General features: G+C 42.4%; 1 protein-coding gene across 1 annotated transcript; it reads right to left on the bottom strand.

Annotated features, from left to right (window-relative positions):
- Window positions 1-13277: 13277 nt before the first annotated feature.
- On the bottom strand, window positions 13278-13925 carry LOC113911908 (ribosomal protein L18-like). The gene has a single exon (XM_027574841.2). The coding sequence runs from the start codon at window positions 13896-13898 to the stop codon at window positions 13332-13334; it is 567 nt and encodes a 188-aa protein (XP_027430642.2). The 5' UTR covers window positions 13899-13925; the 3' UTR covers window positions 13278-13331.
- Window positions 13926-21012: the final 7087 nt, after the last annotated feature.

Genomic DNA, 21012 nt, shown 5'->3' with positions numbered 1-21012 from the left:
CAGAGCCTTCAGGTAATTATGTGTTCCACACTGGCATTAATTTTCCAGGCTACTGAAGCTTACCTGCTTAATTGAAAATTTTTAGAAGTTGTAATGGCTTTGAACAGAAAGTTTCTCAACATCCTTGGCACTGGTTCCTAACTTTGAAATCATGAACTCAAATTCCTGTCTGTTTCTCTTGTAATGTGTTGAATCAGTAACCATTCATTCAATGAGCATATGTTGAGCATCCATTATGTGAGAGGCTCGGAGATACAAAAATGATGCCTTTGCTATTCAAAGAGGCTAGCATCAAATTGGAACGAGATATTGATGACAAATTACTAGGGCAATCAAGGCTGCACTAGGGCTGCGAACAGGGCATGGATGGGGCGTCAAGGGGACACAGAAGCGGAATAGCAGTTCTGCCAAAATAGGGTACGAGGTGCCAGGATAGGCTCTTCAGAGGGCTGATGATCTGTCACTGGGGACGGTGTCCTCCTCAGAGAGTCCAGGTTGGTCCAGCGGCAGCGGCACTTCCATTGCCCCCATGCAGGCAGACCCTCAGCTGTCCCATGTTGCTCTTAGCAGACTCTTCCCCTTCTAATTTGCATCTCTAGTCATCTGTGGGCTGGGAAGCCTTATAACCAAACTCCTCAGAACTAGGGCTCCCTTGAGGTAATAGGCTCTCAGCAAGGCTCCCAGGAGCTCTGCTAGGATAATGGGCAAGCGGGTTATTTGATGGCTTGTTTTGATTAGACTATTTTGATTGCTTTGTGCTTCTTTCCTAGTTCATAGTTGGCTTGTGGGTTCGGTAGATAAGCAACTTCTAAATAAAATGAGGAGTCATTATGGGTTGATACGAGGAGGGTGTTAGAAGAAGCGTTTTTCATCTGAAGGAATTATTGATATCTCCACTCAATAAACATCTATTATGTGCCCAATTCTTTACCTTTATTATTTCTTTAATCCTCCCCGTAGCCCGGAATGTAAGTAAATTATCCCCATTTTATGGAAGAAGAAACAAATATTCAAGAGACTACACAACTTAGTGCCTTCGTGATGTTAGACAATTTTCTTGATCTCCCTGTCCTCCTATCCTTCACCTATAAAATGGAGACAGTCCTCCTGTGTAGCTCTCAGAGTATGAGGCTTACACAGGTCACTAAATATAAAATGCTTGGTGTAACCTAAGTGCCTGCTTATAATGAAAGTGCCTGACTCCGTGCTGGCTGTTGTCCTCACGTTGTAGCCACTGAAGTCATATAGTTACTGAGAAGCAGACCCCAAATCTAAAGTCTGTCCCGCAGCAGGCACTCTGACACCAGGAAGGAGAATTACTTTGTAGCAGGTGACCTTTCTCAGCATGGATCATATTTACACAGGGAAGCAACAACCTGTCTTGCCTCTTAGCAATGTGAAGACAGGGTTATACTCTTACCCCTGCTGTCCTTATCACGGGCTCCATGACTCACTACCAGAGCACTGAATTGTGACATTTTATAAGAAAGTTGTTAGCCATGGCTTCATGCTGTTTTTTGAAGTTCGTCTCAAGGTCAAGTTTTGTTTTGAAGAAACAAAAGAAATACTAAAGCCTCCATAGCCACAGCTTTTACATCATTTCAGGCAGGGTGTTCTTCATGTTGGCCTATTTTACTAGAAAATAACCCCCCACCATGATGTGCTAAATGAGCACAGTTGTGACTGAGATTGATAGATTAAGAACAAACTGGGCATGTTTCTGATCACCCCATGTTTCTGTCTTTAGAACCATCACTTACAGTATGAATAGGGTTTGGAACAATCATTGCATGGATTATATTCGGTCATCCTCTTTAATTTCTTGAAACTTTAGAAAGGAATGTTAGCATGAAATACACCATTCCATAAGTAATACTTTCTTCCACTATTTTTTTCCAATTAAAAAAAAAGCAGCTTTACTTGAAGGGTGTCTAGAAGGTCTCTGAAATATAATAGTATGAAATTTCAATAAAATTCTGATTTGCGCTGGGAGAATAGCTACTGCTTTCTCTTCTCTTTTCAAAAAATCCTGTAACAAAACTTAAAGGACTCATAGCATCTATAAAATAGGGTTCTCATCAAAAAGCACTTATTAGCTATTATTATTGCATAATTGTATGCAAAGACTTTACCATGTATATAGCCCTCCACAAATATTTATTGAATTAAATCTTGTTACCCTGCCCTATCCATCTCTGCCTTCTGCAGACCTACTTTATAAATTAAGGAAACTGAATACAGGTAATACAAAATGAATGATATCAACATTTACGTTATGAATTTAACACAGAGTGTGTTTCCACAGCCCTGAGTTGCAGAGATTCATGGAATTTTTCTTATTTAAACATTTGGTAGTATCACTTCTCTTTTTTACAGTCCATGAGGGATTCTAAGATGAAGTGAGGCCTAAAGGCACACCTGAATGAGGCAAGGAACATTCGTCGGCAAACGGGATAAAAAGGAAATGGGAAATGTTGGGGGAGGGTGGCACTTCAGGGAGTCAGGGAGGCCAAGCGTGATGAAGGCGGCACAGAGGCTCCTGAAGAAGGCTCAGACTGACAAGTCCCCAATTTTGTGATGTTTAACCCATTTTCAACTTCAAGAAAGCTGGACTGCCAATACAAATCGAAAAGGCCCTTTTGTCTTTTTTTATCCTTCTCACTACAAATACCAATTCAATCAAGGGGGGAAATCTATATGCTATTTGGAAGACAAGGACCAGAGTAACTTTCACAAGAATTCAATTTCCCACCCATAGAAAACAACCGAATATTCCCAACAGTCCTGGGAAGTGGAATTTGACCTTTCTGATGGCTAGCTTGATTATTTGGCCACATGCTTTTCTCTGGGTTGATGTTAGATGCTGGTAGGGTCAGAAGGTAAGAGAATACCAAAGAAAGGAAACACGGAGGCATTTTGCATCTGAGAATGCCTTATGCAAATCTTGAGGAAAGCATTTCCCTGCAGCATCTGCCCTGAAAGGAAGGATGCCTCACCATAGGTGTAGAATGCAAGAGGGAGGGTTGAGCCTCTGCCAGTCACTTCCTCAGCAGCTTGAGCCGTGATAGGGAACTATGTGGGGGTGGGAAACAGACCGTGCCAGGCCTCAAAGCCAGCTAAGAGGAAGCAAAGTCAAAGCACGGTGTGTGTTTTCTGTTTCCTTGTAATGCCCCGCTTTGTTGAAGGCAAACTGGGCTGGGGACTGGGTGCTGGGGATTTGTGATTTAGTTAGTAGGGAAGTATCATTAGCACTGCTGAGGAATGATGCCTCTTTTCAACCACCTGAAACATTAGTCAGCAAACCCCAAGAGCTTACCAGGGGCTAAGGAACAGGAGATGAAATCGAGGCACCTTTCACCTTGAACAACACCGGGGCTGAGCAGGCAGAAATGTGGTGGATCTCTGGACCAAAGGTGACTATTGCCGGAGACAGCAGAGTTGATCATGTACAGAAGAGCACGTGTGAGACAATCAGGAGGCTCCCCGTGTTAGTCAAGGACCTCACTTGCCTGACCAGAAGGCCAGGGAACACAGCACAGACCCCTAAGCCCACTCAGGACCCTGTCTTTGTAATGAGTCCTTAGGAACATCATACTTGACCAAACTAGTTAGAGTTGCAAAAAACTACATCGTCCAGGCAAGCAATCCCAACTTAGCAGCTGCAAACACTTAGCATATTACAGGTTCTTATTTTGCACTGTTAGGCGTAAGCGTGGTTTGTTTTTACCCCATTGTGCTTCTCTGCCCTTGAGTGAGCATTTTTAGCTTGAAGGGTGTGAGGAAAGTAAAATTCACACTAAGAACGTTCTCCCGGGTGACAGGCTGAAACTGTTCTCTGGGTTCTTCTCTGGCACCCTAAGCTGGATACTCACCTGGTCCCCATGCCTGCAAGTCTGTAGATACAGGTTCTTTTCTAGGAACTGAAACTAATTCCACTTCATGATCTCCTCACGTCCAACTCCCATTTTAATTAACTCAGTACGCTTCTTTCTGCGTTCATCAGTCTCCTTCCGTCTTTGCTCTTGTCTCCAAAAAGCGAGCTGTTTCACCTTTGGCCTCAGAGTTTCACTTCCTTCCCAAAGCCGTCCTTCATACCCAATTAAAAAGAGGATACCCACCACACACATGGCATTTGAGGGGTGAGATGTTCATCACAAAGATGGCAGGGGGTAAACAGAACAAACAAGTTCTTCGTAGTCAAGTGCAAAGTATTTGTGAAAGAGATATTGACACAGGATCCAAGAACTGTAGAACTGAAGGGACTTAAGGGTTTTTTTGATTATGGTCTAGTATTTGGATATTAATTTTTGACCATCTCCTCCCAAAGATCATTTAACCTGTGCTTAAACACCCTAGGTCATGGGAACTCATTACCTTTAATTAAGCATATGTGACATTTGGGGAGCTCTGGCACAGTAGTCTTTTATAGAGAGAGAGCTGAGCTGAAGTCTGCCTCCCTGTGGCTTCTATTTTTTGTTCTTTGAGAGATGAATGTGATATTCTAGAAAAGGGGCAAGATCCCTCTCCCTACTAATTTAAAATTTCTTTGGGAAAGAATAAAGAAAGAAAGAACAACCAGTGAGGAAAGGAACTGAGGGGTTCTTTGGTAACCTAGCCCAGACTCCTAACATAGGACAGGGGCAGTCTACCTAGTATGGTAGCTGTGTTATTAAAATAGCTGTTGTTCCCAGTATTTGTGGGCCAACCCCACTCCTATGGTGAAGCTTTAATCCCCAGTGTGATAGTGTTTGAAAATGGATATTGGAGATGGATTTCTGTCCTGGGAGAAGAAGTCTGGTGGTAGTGCAGGTGTTTGTTGCTGGCATCGGTACTGAGGATCATGGATGGCAGAGCAGGTTCTCTGCCACCCTCTTGGCCTTTCCATGATGGTCCCAAGATGGATGCTGAAGCTCCAACTGCCTCATCTATATTTCAGGCAGAAAAGCAGAAAGAGGGTGGTACTTAGGGAAGCAAAGCTTACACAAATAGCCCCAGCTGACATCCTTTTGGCTAGAATTATGTCACAGCCATGTTTAATGGGAAGAGAAGCTAGGAAATGTCATTTTTCAGTCAGGGACATTACTACCCCCTACAAAACAGGATTCTGTTAATAAGAAAGAGGGGAAATGAATATTGGTTAGGCAACTAGCAATGTTTGTTGAGGCATATCAATAGATTTATGTTAAAACTCCACATGGTGTTAATTATAAATGTCAGGACTCTTCCAGGCAACAGATTCGGCTCTGGCTAGTTGGAACAGAGAAGGGTTTATAAAAGGATGTTAGGTAGCTCACAAGTTTCTCTGGGAGGGCTGGAAAAACACACTTGTATGTATTCAGCCACAGACAGAACTATGAAAAATGCCCAGTTTCCTCATGGAATTTGTGTGGCTACAAGGCCACTGCTGTCCCCATTGTCCACCACTTGCCACCTCACATGCTGGGACCAGACACCAGAAACTCTACTGTGGCTGCCACTGAAGAACCGGTACCCTCAGCTAGGTACCTGCCTGCTTATGGAGCCACTCTCTCCCGACACCGCTCACATGCACATCCAAGGCTCTCGTACGCGGGACTGCGTGGAAGTCTGCACGGTTGCCTGGAGGCATCCTAGCTGCTGCACATCGGCGACACTCAGGCCTAAGCTTTCCAGACGCTCTAACACAAGAAGACAAACTAGTAGGGGGTTGGGGTGGGTGCTGTGTGAGCCAACCTCTGGTATTATCACCATGTTTTTTGAAAATAGCATGGTGAAAAACACCATGCTCACTCATGAGCAGCCAGGAGTTCTGCTCAGTTATGTTTTATCAGGACCAACTAATAGTTTCCCATGGCTTTGAAGGGAGATATGATAGCAAAAAAAAAAAAAGGAAAGACCAAAAAAAAAAAAAAAGCATCATCTGGTTCTAGAAAAGAATGGCTTACTGTAAAAGAAAAAGAATGACACAATCTTTTCAATTCTATTTTTTCCTCTGCATTACATGGTGCATTTTTGTAAAGATAACAGATGGGAATCCTATATTCATTAAGAAAAAAACTTTTCATCTGCTAGTGTTTTAAATAAGGGAAATACATAGTATTTACTGCTACCCTTTGAAGACCCTTTGAAGATTTTAATTAGCACTGAATGTGTTACTCCATCTGCTTAAATGAGCAGGCCACATGGTCGCAAGGCCCCTCATTTCAGGCTGGCTGGCAAATGAATCCATTGGGTCTCCTTGGTTGGAATTAATAGAAAACCTCAACTAAAAAGACCCCATAAATTACCCCAAAGTTATCTTCATTTTAAAAAGATTTATAAGAATGTATATATAGTATATATACTATGCATATATAGACTCAAAAAAAATTTTTAAGTGATTCAAATATTTCTCTAACTTCAACCCAGTCTTCCACTATGCAGTATTCTGATGATATGTCCTTCTTTTTTAACATTTTATGCCATTTAATAGTTCACAGAATATTTTCACATATTGTTATATGATCCTTTCTACGCTGGTACTAAAACAGGATAGGCACTATTTTCTCTAACTAAAGATAGGAAAACGAAGGCTCAGAAAGATCCAATGATTTGCCCCTGTTCACCAAGTTCAAAAAAGATTCACCTGACCCTATAACCTAAAGCTTTTCATTTCTAGCCTGGTACTGTAGCCAGCAATGAAAGCTTAATCATCAAAGGAAGAATCTTTCTGTCTTTACAAAGATTATTTTACATCAACTGGGCTTTATTTGGGTTAGATCTGAAAAATAATGCATGTTAGAAAAGTGGCTTCAATAATAGGGCAATATGATGTAATGGTTAGGACTATCGGGAGGACGAATGTGGATTGAATCCCACATCAGCTATCTTCTAGCTGAGTGACCTTGAGCAAGTAACGACTTAATCTCTATGAAGCTCAATTTTCTCATCCATAAATAGAGGATATAATAAATAAAACTTATAGAGACACAACACTCATTCTACATGACCTAGAAAATCAAATTACTCCTATTGCTGGACCATTTTAATAAATTGATTCATTTATTTAAAAAATTCTAAACACCTACCCTGTGAGTACTACTGTTCTTGACACTGGATATACAAAGATTAATAAAAAAAAAATCCTACCCTTATGGCACCAAAGAGGGTGTAGCCAGTTTTACTTGGGGTTGTGTGTGTGTGTGTGTGTGTGTGTGTGTGTGTATGAGTGTGTGTTGGGGGTAGGGGAGTGGGAGAAAGTCTGCGTAGGAGAAGTATCCCTTGAGCTAAGTCTTAAATATGCTTCTTTATCATTTCTGGAAGGTTCTAGCAGCAGGATCGGTTTCCATAGTATATTCTCATTGTAGCAGCTGGCTCCCCATTCTATCCTTCACATGGGAGGCATGTGCTACTTTTCAGAGCGTGTACAAATTCTATTAGTTATACAGCACAAGGTATCTGTTTTGCCTGATTCACAGAGTGGAGTAAGCAGATCCCATGTCTGGATCTTTTTTTTTTCTCAATATTTTGCACTGATTTATCTATGTGAAGTTAATCCTCAGAAATCTTAAAAAGATAGAAACTAAGAAAACAGAAGGAGATAGTCAAGGATAAATTTCCACAAACGGTACCATACTCTTGCCTTTTAAAGAGTGATGACAGCTAAGAATTGCAGCCACCAAAGACTAGCGGGGGGAAGGGAGGACATCTTTCTTGAGCAAGACCTTGCGGTGTCCTTCAAAGCACTGCCGCTACTGCCCTGTAGGAAAGCCACTGAAACGTGCACCAGGGAGGCCCCTGTGAGTGGGAGGAAAGCTCTCCAGGGCGCCCCTGGCAGTGGAGGAGATTGCAGGCACAGCCCTTTTGGCCAACATAGAGCTCTAGCATTATTTCTCCCTGGGGTCTGGGAGAGTGATGCATTATGGAGAATAATGCCAGAAATAAGCCTGAGCTACAGAGTTAGCATCCACCTTCAGGAGCAGCTTTTGGTTTATTTGTTAGAGACACTCTCCAAGGGGAGGTATAATTCACTCCTGAGCAGCTTGAACTAATATCATTGTTTTTCTTCAGCTTATATTTCAACTTCATACTTGAATTAGAGTAGATAATCTTTTTTTTTCTTTCTCTAGCGAGACAATCATGACAGTCTTCCGGTGCCTGAGCCTTCTGAGCATGATAAAATGTCTAAGAATGAAGCGGATGCACCTTGCATTCTGAGAATGGTGAGGTTTCCAGATGGTGCCAGGGAGGCGATGCAGATAATAACAACACTGGGCTTCTAACAGAAGACTGTTCACAGGCAGCACAGGGAAGCTCGTCCAGGAAAGGGCAGGCATCCCCTCATTCGCTTGGGCAGGCCATTAGTGACCCACTCACCGGGAAATTAAAGGAAAATAAACATGTGTGCTAATCTGTTACCGATGAAATCTAATAAATAAGCCTCTCCACTTTGCCACCTTTGAACTGAATCTGGAAGTCAGAAGTGAAAATACCACACTTGTCAAAACACCCAGCGCTATGGTGTTGGGAACAATATAAATGAGGCCGAGAAAGGAAATTGCTGGGGCAGCAGTTCAGAAACTCACACTATTTGCTGCTCTTCTATCTCTGATATAACATACTCTCTTAGTGAGGTCTAGTAGAAAAAATTGATCCTTAGGTCTTAGTAAAGGAAAATATGTTGATATCAGATCACCTGCATTCAACTCTGCAAGAGAAAGCCATTCAGACCTTGCATCATTTATTATGTAATTTATTCATCTTTTGATAATGATTATTATAGATTATTCAGTTACTGATTCAAATATGCATTGTGCCTCCTAGGCCAAAGACACAGCACCATATCTGCATACAAAGGATAACCCTTGTGGACATTATTCTAGAGTAGCAGTTCTTTTTTTTTTTTTTTTTAAGATTTTACTTATTTGAGAGAGAGATAAAAAGAGACAGCACAAGCCGGGAGTGGGAGAGGGAGAAGCAGGCCCCCCCCCTGAGCAGGGAGCCCGATGCAGGACTTAATCCCAGGACCCTGAGATCATGACCTGAGCTGAAGGCAGATGCTTAACCAACTGAGCCACCCAGGCGCCCCTAGAGTAGCAGTTCTTAAACTTTAGCATGTATAAGAATCACCTGGAGAGATTCTTTTCTTTTTTAAGATTTTATTTATTTATTTGAGATGGAGAGCACAAGCAGGTTGGTGGGGGGGTGGGGGAGGGACAGAGGAAAATGGAGAAGCAGGCTCCCCACTGAATAAGGGGCCCAATGTGGTGCCCAATCCTAGGACCCTGGGATCGTGACCTGAGCCGAAGGCAGATGCTTAACTGAGCCACACAGGCGCCCCAACCTGGAGAGATTCTAATTAGGTAGGTTCAGGGTGGGGCCTGTAAATATGCATTTCTAACAAGATGATACTGATGCTGTTGACTGGGGACCATACTTTGAAAAGCACTGGTCCAGAGGAGTGGTTCTCAGTCTTGGCTGCCCATTAAAATCACCCAGGGAGCTATTAAAAATCTTGACTACAGACTTCACCTCAGGTTACACAAACCAAAATCTCTTGAGTGGGACCTAGGCATCCAAGTTTAAAGGCTCTACAAAGCAATAGGCTTGTGGGAAAGACAAGCCAGAAAACCAACTAGAAGTTGTAGAAGAATCAAAGAGAAGGCAGTGGTAGAGTATGGGAATGGGAGCCTAAGATGACTAGGAGAGACCATTCGGATGACCTGAAGGAAAAGAAAACAAAAGTGCAGTGAGCCATGGAATGAATATTTCAAGTGAAAGAACCAGCATGTGCAAAGGCCCTAAGACGGGAGAAAATTAGCATATTTAATTAAGGGGTTAAGAAAGGGCTAGCATGGGGCTGGCTCATGCTGAGTGAATGGCAGAGTTGACAAGTTGTATTTATAAAAGTAAGTGGTAATGTAGAGACTCAGAGGCCAAAACCAAGCTTTGGGAAAGCATAGGAAGCCATCGCCTAATCAAATTTGCATTTATTTATTTTCCTTTATTTTTTTTATTTTTTTTAAAGATTTTATTTATTTGAGAGAGAGAATGAGAGAGAGAGAGAGCACATGAGACGGGGGAGGGTCAGAGGGAGAATCAGACTCCCTGCTGAGCAGGGAGCCCGATGCGGGACTCAATCCCGGGACTTCAGGATCATGACCTGAGCCGAAGGCAGTCGCTTAACGAACTGAGCCAAATCTATTTATTTATTTCAGAGAAAAGAGAGAGCAAGTGAGCAGGGGAAGGGGCAGAGGAAGAGGGAGGGACAGAACCTCAAGCAGACTCCCTGCTGAGAGTAGAGCCTTATGTGGGGCTCGATCCTACAACTCTGAGATCATGACCTGAGCCAAAACCAAGTCCGACACTTAACTGAGCCACCCAGGAGCCCCTAATAAAATTTGCATTTAAAAGATCACTCTGGATACTAAAAATCAATTGAAAAAAGATGAGAAGAAGGAGACTAGTTAGGACTTTGTGAGATTTCACGAGGCACAAGGTGATGCTGGCCTGGGTGGAGATCAGTAATGGGTAGATTTTCATTTATGTTCAAGGTAGAATTAATAAAACTTGCTAAGAGTCATTTTCTGGAGAATGAGAGACAGAAACTCAGGAATAATTCACAGATTTCTGTTTTTAGGCTGCTGAGGTGATGATACCATTTATTTGTATGGACATGGGATAGATTTTAGGGGAAAAATAAAAATTTAAAGAAATAGTGTTAATGTTTCCCCAACTGACAGTATCAAATAAACATTTTGCTATTTGAGCCTGGAGCAAAGACAGGAGTTTGAAGATGGAAGAAAGAATTTGGGAGCTGTCAGTGTTTACTCCCATGGGATGGGGTGATATTTTATGGGAAGGGAGTAGAGAAGGGGGCTTAGGCTAAACCTTATGGAATCCATTCTTTTAGCGAATGGACAGAGGAGAAGGAGTCAGTCAAGGAGACTGAAAAAGAGAAGCATGAAGGCTAAGAGGTAAACTAGGCAAACATGGAGTCAGAAACCATGATAAGACATGTGTCCGGAAAGAAGGAAGTGATCGACTTGTCAGGTGCTGCTAAGAAGTCAGAAGAGGAAGAGAGAGAAGTGGCCACTGGGTTTTACAACATGGAGATCACTGGTGCCTTTGACAAACTTTCAGTGGTAGGATAAAGGGGGAAGGTGTGTTGTAATAGCTAGAAGAGTTACTTGAAAATGGGGAAATGAAGACAGCATAAATAAGGCTTTTACAAGTTTCTGTGTGTAAAAGGGAATAATGAACTTGTGTGGCAGCTAGAGAAGGACATAAGTTAGTTTTCAATTTTGTTTAAAATGGGAGACACAAGAAAATCTATATAGGGATGGGAAAGATCCAGTTGGCCAAGAGAAATCAGTGATGCTGGAGAAAGGAATTAAAGTAAAAAGCTTAAGAAAGCAAAGGAGGAGACATGCAGAAAATACGATAAACTTTTAGCTTTTGTGAGAAAAGAGAAACTTCCTAATCTTAACAAGAAGAAAGAAGGCAAAGATCAATGCCAACACAGCTGAGCTTCTAAGACTCATCATTGGAAGATAAGGGAGGCTTTCTGGTGATGGCGCCTGTTTTTTCCCAGTGGAAATATGAGAAAAGTGAGGGGTTAGGGAAAAATACGAAATAATAAGCTCAGAGTATGGGAAAGAAACATACCTTGAGAGTGAATACAATTCCTATTGTAAGGAGAAAAACATTATCACGAAATTCCTCTTGGACCACTGTATTGGGTAGAAAATGCGGCAGAGGAAAAGCTTTTCAAAAACTGAATGTTAAAGTGCTATACATTAGACAAAGGGAGAATTTTCTGTTGTTCGAGAGAAGGAAGTGAGAGAAGGGAGAAGTGGAGAGAAAGAATGAAGCCAAGGGGAGGGCAAAAGCCTGTTTTTTCTGGGCTATCTGGACTGCTCCTGTGATTCCTACCCCCTACCCTAAATCCTTAGTCAAGTCTGTTGAGCTCACAAAATCCTTCATGTGTGTGGCTTTCTCCTGGAGACAGAGGAGACTGAGGCCGCCAATTCCTTAAAAATATGATCCCCCAGAGATAAACATAAATTGTGGGAAGAATTTAAACATCTCTAGGCACAAAAGAGGTTTAAAACATCTTTTCTAGATGTCTTTCTCTTGATATCCTGATGACATTTGCATTTCAAACCAAAGACACAAGAATAAAACGTGAATAAATGTCATACCTGGGTTGAAAGAAGAAAAGTGCATCTCCCACACCTGGCCCTGGGAGGACCTTCAGTCTTCTCTCTTACTCTGAGTCCGGAAATCCACCATGGACTACCTCTTCTACCTTCGCTTCTAGTGCCAAAAAGATTTCTGCCAAGTTCTGGAGGAAGCATTATTGCCTGAAAAACTGCATTCCACTTTGTGGGATTCTGAATCTCTCATATTAGATATGTTGGAAAGTCTCAGATCATAGAAATGATGGTTGTTAGGATAGGAGACTTACAAGAAGAAAAATAAGGGAACTCAAACTGTCAGCCGCCAAAAAAGTCACACCCAAATCAATGGTGTGAACAGGTCTAATCCACATTCCCTCTTGGATATCCAAGCAAAGCCAATGTATACATATACTAAGTGAAATAGGCCAAATGAATTATTCAACATCTGTGTACTTGCCTGTTCAGTTTCTTCAAGGCAATGGAGCACTTTGTGGATGCAGAGAATAGGAAAGGAAAAAGGGAAACTTTCAATAATTACTTGCCCTATGCTGGCAACGCAGTCCCTAGAATTTTCTATTGCAGTTAACTCGCCACAGTTTTTTTCCCCTTCTGAGGTTTGTCCTCCTCTAGTCTACTGGTATGATAAATATCCCTTTCAGATTTGGAGTCAAGACCCAAATTTATTGTACCTATATATTGTAGTCAGTTGCTTGACCCCCAAGGAATAAAGCTCTACCAACCACTCTAGTTCTCACATAGCTTTGTCCATATGCTCACACCAACCCCGTATTCCATCCATACTGAAACACTGTTTCCTAAACAGGGAAAATAGAGGGAACTGACAGGGAATTCTTCCCCTCTTCATCCAACCTGCCACCTTACACCACCCCTCTAATTTGTCCTTTGGACATGGCTCATGGCTCTGATTTTTCTGCAAGCCTTCCCTTGTCCTCTTAGGCCCCTTTCAGTTGGATGGTTTCATTTTCAGATACTCCTTTGTATTTCTACAATATCCTCTACATATGTCTATAATAGCATTTCTTTCACTGTAATATAATTTCACTATGATTGTATTTCTCATATCTGCTGCTAAACTATATACTCTTTGAAGGCAGGTACTATTACTATTAATTGTTCTTTTTTTTTTTTTTTCAGCATTCAAAATCTTTAATAACAGGGCAGGATCTGTGGTCAGTTCTTGTAGCCTCGGCTGGCCCTGCGGCCTCTGGCACGCTCGAACTTCCGGCCCTTGGATCTCACGTAGGGCTTGGTGTGGCTGTGCGGGGTTCCCGGGGCCTTGCCGAAATGCCTGTACACCTCTCGGCCCTTGCGGGGGCCAGAGAGCAAGACGGTGCCACAACCCTTGGGGGAGTCTAGGGCCAACTGGTCGAAGGTGAGGATCTTGCCTCCAGCTTTGAGGATGCGGCTCCGGGCACGGCTGCTCACACGCAGCGCGCACACCTTCAGTTTGGGCACCTCCTGGACACGCACGTCATCGGTTATTGTCCCTACAACCACAGCTGTTTTGTTTTCCCGGCCAGGCAGCTTCATCTTCTGAATCATCCGGGAAAGGGACAGAGGTGGCCGGTTGGTGCGACTCATGAACAACCTCTTCAACACGACTTGGTTAAAGGTAGAGTTGGTTCGTCTGGCCAGAAACCTGTACAGCTTGACCAGCAGTCTCAGGTAGATGTCCTGGCTCTTGGGCTCCTTGCGCCGAACCTTTCGGTCCTTGTTGTGGCGGATGTCGACTCCCATGATGGCGACTCCTGCTAAGCCAGGTCCGGAAAGTAATTGTTCATTTTTTACATACCTACTGCCTGATACATGCTATATAGGTGTATGCTATATGGGTAAATGTCATGATAAGTAAAAAAAGGAGAACCATGAATGAACTATGGTAGTAAATAGTGAAAATTAATCTGTATGTCATTAGAACATGATGCATAAAACTCTTACAGTGGATAAGTCATTGGTGACAAACCTCTTCATATGTTCTTAGTCTAGAGTTAAATGCTCAGATAACTATAAGTAATTGGTATGGTTCTCCAAGGAAAGTTGAGGTGCCATTGCCTTCCTATAACATAGATGCCAAGAATATAAAAGTAACTAATGTTCTCTACAGACCTTCACCGCCTGCCAGGTAAAGCTTCTCAGTGGGGCAATCAATGACACCTAATATCTGGTTCTTCTTTCCCTACCATTTTCTTATTCCTCTTTGTTTCCTCTGTCTGGATAACTCTTCATTCTTCAGCGAACTCCTACTTGTTCTCCCAGACACCTCGGGAAACCTTCCTGGATTGCCTGAGTAAGGTGAACCCCTCTATGCTCTCTGAGCGCTCTGAGCATACCCCTAGCACAGCGCTCATCACACTGGCTTGGGAGTAATATCAAACCCACTGATAACTCTCGTAGCCAGCTAGGGTAATTGTGCTGGAGGAAACACGTGAACTTAATTTCTTAAGCGCAACAGAATATTAGCTACTTTCGTAAGCTTTGTTTCCACGGAAGGAAACATCAGCATGGCAGGAGGGATTCATTGTGACTGTATTTGATATGGTTCAATAAACTGGTATTTCTTTCTCTGAGAAGATGCAGGATTCACTTAGAAATCTACTCCTTACATGGTAATTGATAGAACTATTACTTGAGCTTGATGGAACAGAAAACTATTGCTGTCCATGGATACAGTAGCTTTCATTCTCTGCCATGACTCCCAGGCAAAACTGCTATTTACTTTAGATTGTAATTTAAGAAAAAAATAATTCTAATGTTAATATTGAGGATGCTAGGGGTGCCTTGGTGGCTCAGTCAGTTAAGCGCTGCCTTCGGCTCCGGTCGTGGTCCCAGGGTCCTGGGACCAAGACCTCATCTAGCTCCCTGCTCAGCAGGGAGTCTGCTTCTCCCTCTCCCTTTGCCCGGCCCCCCGCCCCGCTCATGCTCTCTTGTGCGCACACTCTCTCTCTCTCAAATAAATAAATAAAATCTTTTTTAAAAAATTGAAGATGCTAATTAGCTATTACTTCAATCCCCTCTGCTTAGAACAGGTGAATAGTGTCAATCGGAAAAGGGATGTTCTAATTCTTGTTCCTATTTTCTAATATGAATTGATTTGCCTCATGTCAATAAATCTTCCTGACATTTTACAGACATGGCACTAAATCACTAAAGCATCCATGTCAAATGGAAAAGCTGTTGAAAATAATGGTATTAAATGATGATTTTTTTTAGGTCCTGTCACCAACTTTCAAATCGGTATTCTCGATAAGACGAGGGGTTTATATGTTAATGGCTCTATTTCACCAATCGCACCTAATCCATCTGCTACAGTCTGTAGCGGGAAGTTATTAAACCTCCAAGGACCCTTTGACTGAGAAAAGTTTTGAAATAAATCAATGAAAATGAGCACAGCATATTTTCTGAACATGGCACATCATGGCTGCTTGACACAGTGTTTGCTTGTTTTTAATCCAGTAATATCCCTTAATTTTTGCAAGTTGTAGAAAGCAGTTTGATAGACTGCAGGAAATATATTCAGTTATTTCATGGGCAGGATGAGGAGGGGAAATGCCAAAAGGGGACAAGGAATATTTTCATGAATCCGTTGTCCTCCTTTTTCAAAAATGAGGTTTTCCTTTTACTTTAACATCAAATCTAGATTTCTCTGAAGAGTTTTATATAATACCAGCGCCAATCAGTTTGACTGATGTGGTTGTCCTTATACATATTTGTTTTCTACTATTGCTATTTAATTTATAAACCAAAGAAGTTTAAAATTCAAGGACGTGAATGAATAAGCAGCTATATTTCGTCATGAGAGCTCTGAAGTGCTTCTAAGGAATCTAATTCTTTACAAAGCTATTCAATGCTGGAACCTAAACATAGCTTAAGATAATTCAACTCGTATTGCAGGCAGTGCCCTACCTTTTCTTCCACACCCGGGGCTGGCCTACTTGCTTTAATCAGCTGCTGTTCACATTCTGCTCTGTGCCTCTGCTTCAGCAGATAACAGCTTGACCAGGGCTACAACTTCCTTAGCCTCTTAATAATTATTTTGATGTTGAAATGCTTTCTAAAGTCAAAAAAGGAAGGCTTTTACAATGTTTTTCTGTGGAGATTTCAGTGTAAAGGGAAAAGGGGTTATCATTGTTACCGTGAAGCTCCTTGCCGGAGGACAGAAGGAAGGAAGGATCTAAAGACATGTGCAGATTTGTTGTTGTTGTTGTTGCAATTTCTGACACTTCTAGTGGTACACTGGTAAAAACTTTGTAACATTGTCTTATTTATCCAGAGAAATCCTGCTAGGAACTCACACTCTCACCATTTTTTATCAGCCATCTCAGAGTAGAGAAACACTCTCTTTGATGTCAAGAAGGAACTCTTCCTCAGATGAGGGGATTTTTTTAAATTCTAGGTCAGCATATTCTCACAAATAGTAACTTGATTAAACTCATTATTCACACTCCTCTAACACGATAGGAAATATACTCGATGCTTGGTTTAGAGTTTACATGTCCGAGTTCAAAGAATTTCAACACAATATGTAGATTTTTAGTTCAAAAGTAGTTTATCCAAGGGTCAGGTTTCCTGGGGTTACAACATAGACACTGTTATAAAGCGAAGGAAACCAGTTTGGCACAAACATTATCGTTTGAGGCGTTCTTTATGAAAGCAGCTTTGTTGGGGAGCTCTGTCTGGTGTGGACACGAGCTGGACACCTGTAAACACGTGTCTGGAATGAGCGAGGAGCCATATGAATCAGGCAGCAATCAGTCTGGAAGGGGGTTGAGCAGCCTCAGGAAGGACCAGACTTTTGGAGGGAGCCCCGAGTCAGGGTTGGATTCATAAAGCTGGAAGGGAGGTTATTTTAAGAATGTAAGACTTGGTTATTTGGAAACATGCAGAGCCTCCTCAGACTGAAAAGATCAGCCCTGCTGCCCCCCGCAACAGCAGAGCTACAACCTACAGGCCCCGAACCCTTTGCCGCACTGGCCGGAGGGGGCTTCCAGGAGCGACAGCAGTGACACTTGACTAGATTTCTTCTCCCTGAGTTCCACACTCCTCAAGGTCCTGGATTTAAGGACAGGAACTCTAGTTCAGACAAGAGCAGAATGTGAGTAAAGCCCCAGTGGGAGTCCTAGAGATGACTGGAAGGTTGGGCACGGGGGGGGGGGGGGGGGGGGGGGGGGGGGGGGGGGGGGGGGGGGGGGGGGGGGGGGGGGGGGGGGGGGGGGGGGGGGGGGGGCAGGGCGTAGAAGAGCCTAGAAAGGAAGATGAGGGTCGGCCCCATTATAGGACTGTTAGAATAAAATATAGGAATCCCAGTTAAATTTTGAGAAATAACAAATAATTTTAGTATAAGTATGTTCCCAAATATTGGACAGAGCATAGTTTTTCAAAAATCTCTTGTTTGAAATTCAAATTTTAACCGGGACTCCTGGGTTTTTATTTGCTGTATCTGGCAACCCTACCTATATGCCGTAGTCATGGAATAGACCTATCCTTTGGGTAGTGAAGCATCAATGGATTTTAAACACAGGGATGTCATGATCAAGTCTGTGTTATATACAGATTTTCTGTCACCAGGGTAGAGGGTAGAGCAAAGGAGGATGAGACCAGCATCAATGGGGTGGGTCTTGGGACAAGGGGAAAGGAAATGAATTGCCACAAAGACATAAACTGAAAAATACGCCATTTTTTAAAGTTTCTATCTCAGTCACCCAGTGCTCATCACCTGTTTCACCTATCCCCCCCCTCACCTCCCCTCTGGTAACCTGGTAACCATCAGTTTAAAAATATGTTATTTTGGATTGGGCCAGTTGTCTATTCGGTCCAATATTTTGTCTGCTAGTAGCACTAAGCAATGCTTTGTAAGACGGAGCTTTCCGCCTTTATGGAGGCCATTTGAACTTGTCAAATCACTTAACCTCCAAGCATCTAAGCGGCCTCAGTATAAACAGGCTGCTATACCCAGGTTTCTATTCTGTTCTCACATATTAGAGACGTTTCTCCAAAGCCCAAACACATTAATGTTTCCTGGTCTAAATCCACAAATGAGATAAGGCTAGAAGAAAGTTATTTATCTTCACCCTCAGAGTCCTCTTGTCTTGCAAATCGAATTTCTTCCTCGCTTTTTTTCCGGGACTCTACACCAGCCCTCTGTTTCTCCCTGCCTCCCTGCTCTGCTTCACCGTTGATTCTCTCCTCTTTGCTCCTTGCTAGTTAAGTCAGTTTGCTCTTTACTTCATGTAACTTTAAGACTCTGTATGCTTCACCCCTACCAGGAAATGCCATTTTATCCCTCCGTCCCCACGAAAGCTGCCTGGTCCCTTTCTTCTGCTTACAGCTTACTTTTTGCATAAAGTATTTCTTAATCATTCCTACCTGGTCATAACACTAGTCTGTTCACATAGTCCTCTCAGGATGGAATATCCCCACATAGCATTTAAGTGTAAATCTTTCCATGTGACTGCATTTTCTTCTATAGGATCCTTGTCTTTCTGGATCCTTGTCCCTTGAAGGCCAAATGGCACTTCTCTCCCCAGCCACCAGGTAGGGGCTACATGTGCTCCTTCATGTTTCTCTTCCCATAACATGTATTGCAAGGATGTAGACTGTAGGCACCAAATAAATATTGCTGAGCCCCTGAGAGCGATGGTTTATTTATTGAATCAAAAGTGTGTCCTGGTTTGAATGTGTTAAACAAAGCCTAATGTGTGGTCCAAACACAACTTTTCTTTGAAGCTGACTTAGGAAGAGAGGACATGTTGGCAAAATGAGAAAGTGAAGCGGGACCCACCCACCAATGAGATGGCCACGAGTGAGGGCATGACAATGAGTTGAAACACTGGAAAAACGCAATGTCCACTTTTGTGCCTTCTGAAGAATAGTAAAAGAGCTGGTATAAAATTTCAACGTCATGGAGATGGTGTTAAGAGACAGCAATACAGAAACATTGAACCATAAATGAAAAACTGGAAAGGTTTGGAGGTGACTTTAATTTTAAATTCAAGAGATTAAACAAGTGATGTTGGCATTTTTTTTAAAGTGGTACACTTAGATTTTTTTTTTCCCCCTCTGTCCATAAAAAAAATATATCTGGAAGAAACAGGGAGTCATTGCATTATTTAGGTTTTTCTAAATATCCAGGATGTGTCTGTTGTGATCCAACTGGGAAGACAGAAACCACTTTGAATATTTAGAACGGATAAAATTAAATATAGGGAATTGGTTACAAAGAAGATAAGACCAAAAAGGAGCATGAGGTAACCCAGGGGTTAACAACCTCAGGAAGCTGCCCTCACCCCAAGGCTGAAGGGACAAAGGGAAGCCACAGTGTTAGCAGAGCCCAGGGGCTGGGCTGTCCAGAGGACACTGGGACCATGGGGGCCTGGCAGTGGGAACTGGAGCCATGAAATGAAAGTGGCATCCGTCCAACCTGGACTCAGCAGAGGGGGTCAGGGGGTAGAAATACCCTGGCTTCCTCCTTCCTCTTGCTCTGCAGCCTCCTGCCAGTGCCTCCCACCGCCCAAGTACACCTGTAAGCCGGCGGACACCAGAGCCTTAGCTGTCTCCATATCTGCGACACAGAGCTGAGCGGGACATGGTTTCATCAGGGCGCTGACAAGGACTGGAACTGACATACAGGGTTTCTTGTGGAGATATTCTCTTAATTCACAACTTCTCATTTGTTTCTTTACTTTATCTCTTATTTCTCCAAGGATGTAAAACAGAATCATCAACCAAGATCCCCCCCACCACTTTCATATAGGATCCCAGAGACATACCTTAAATTATAAAGGGGAGAAAACCAAACAGAAATGCAGTCATTTCTAGGGAAAGCACAGTGACGGTGAAGGTAATGCTACTTTGCATAAAGGGAGCCTTGGCAGGTTATTAGGTTTGGTATATGCAGTGATTTCCATTTGAAAATATATCTTTGGATCTTTATCCTCTAGTTGCTTCAATACAAAATGTTTAGAATGTTTCATTTCTTGGCATTTGTGTGTGAGCTTGTGGGTGAGGGGAGGGTGGTGGTGGTGAACCAACCGGCTTTGAAAAGCAGGAGAAAAATGAAATTCTAGGGAGGTACAAGCAAGTCCATAGAAGGATGCCTTTGTTGATAAGATTATTTTTAATTCTGTTTTCATTAAATATTAATAATACATGAAGTCCTGAAAAGAAAACCCTCTGGCTAAGTACATTTCCATTTTACACTAGAAAAAAGAGAACCTATGCTACGTGAGACTTGAGGCTTCACATATGACAGGGGCCTCTGTAATTAGGGTATACGATGGTCTGGTCATATCTCATTGTGGTTTATAATGATGCCTTTAACTGCTCCACAGTGATTATTAGAAAAATGACATTTCCACCTGAGTATGTGATGTTGAGCAGGAAAGCCTCCCTAAGTGCCAAAGTGGATTCCCCATGTACAGAGTAGCACATGGGAAAAAGAACAGAGTAGAAGCTAAAGCCACATTTGAATCACTTGTTGGATCCTTTCTTATGAAGAATTTCACATTAAAAATATTCATTTATTCCCAAGATGGCGAAAGTTGACATTTTGGGGGACAAATATTCTACAAATGATCATTAAAGTAGGACATTGTCTAGCACACAACAGCTACTCAACAAATGCTGGCAATTAGTGTTGCAGAGAGGTCAGGAACAATGAGAACTGATAATATACCACCAAATTTATTGATTAGGACACCACACTCTCCAGGAATGTGGATAGGAAAGAAGAATAGGGTGTGATTACTCAAAAGAATAAAATCTTAAAAAAAATGTTTCAGTCCTTAAGTGGATCTTCCAAAAATCTTGGTCCAATGCTTCATATCACCAAACAACAGAACCCAAACCAATTTTC

Source organism: Zalophus californianus, chromosome 12, assembly GCF_009762305.2.
Source record: "Zalophus californianus isolate mZalCal1 chromosome 12, mZalCal1.pri.v2, whole genome shotgun sequence".
In the NCBI taxonomy this organism is placed as follows: Eukaryota; Metazoa; Chordata; class Mammalia; order Carnivora; family Otariidae; genus Zalophus; species Zalophus californianus.
The sequence above is the reverse complement of the archived record's forward strand: the minus strand, read 5'-3'. Positions and strand labels throughout refer to the sequence as shown.

Bases quoted from the DNA above. Each gene is read 5' to 3' on its own strand.
- LOC113911908 (XM_027574841.2), bottom strand. From the start codon at position 13,898: ATGGGAGTCGACATCCGCCACAACAAGGACCGAAAGGTTCGGCGCAAG.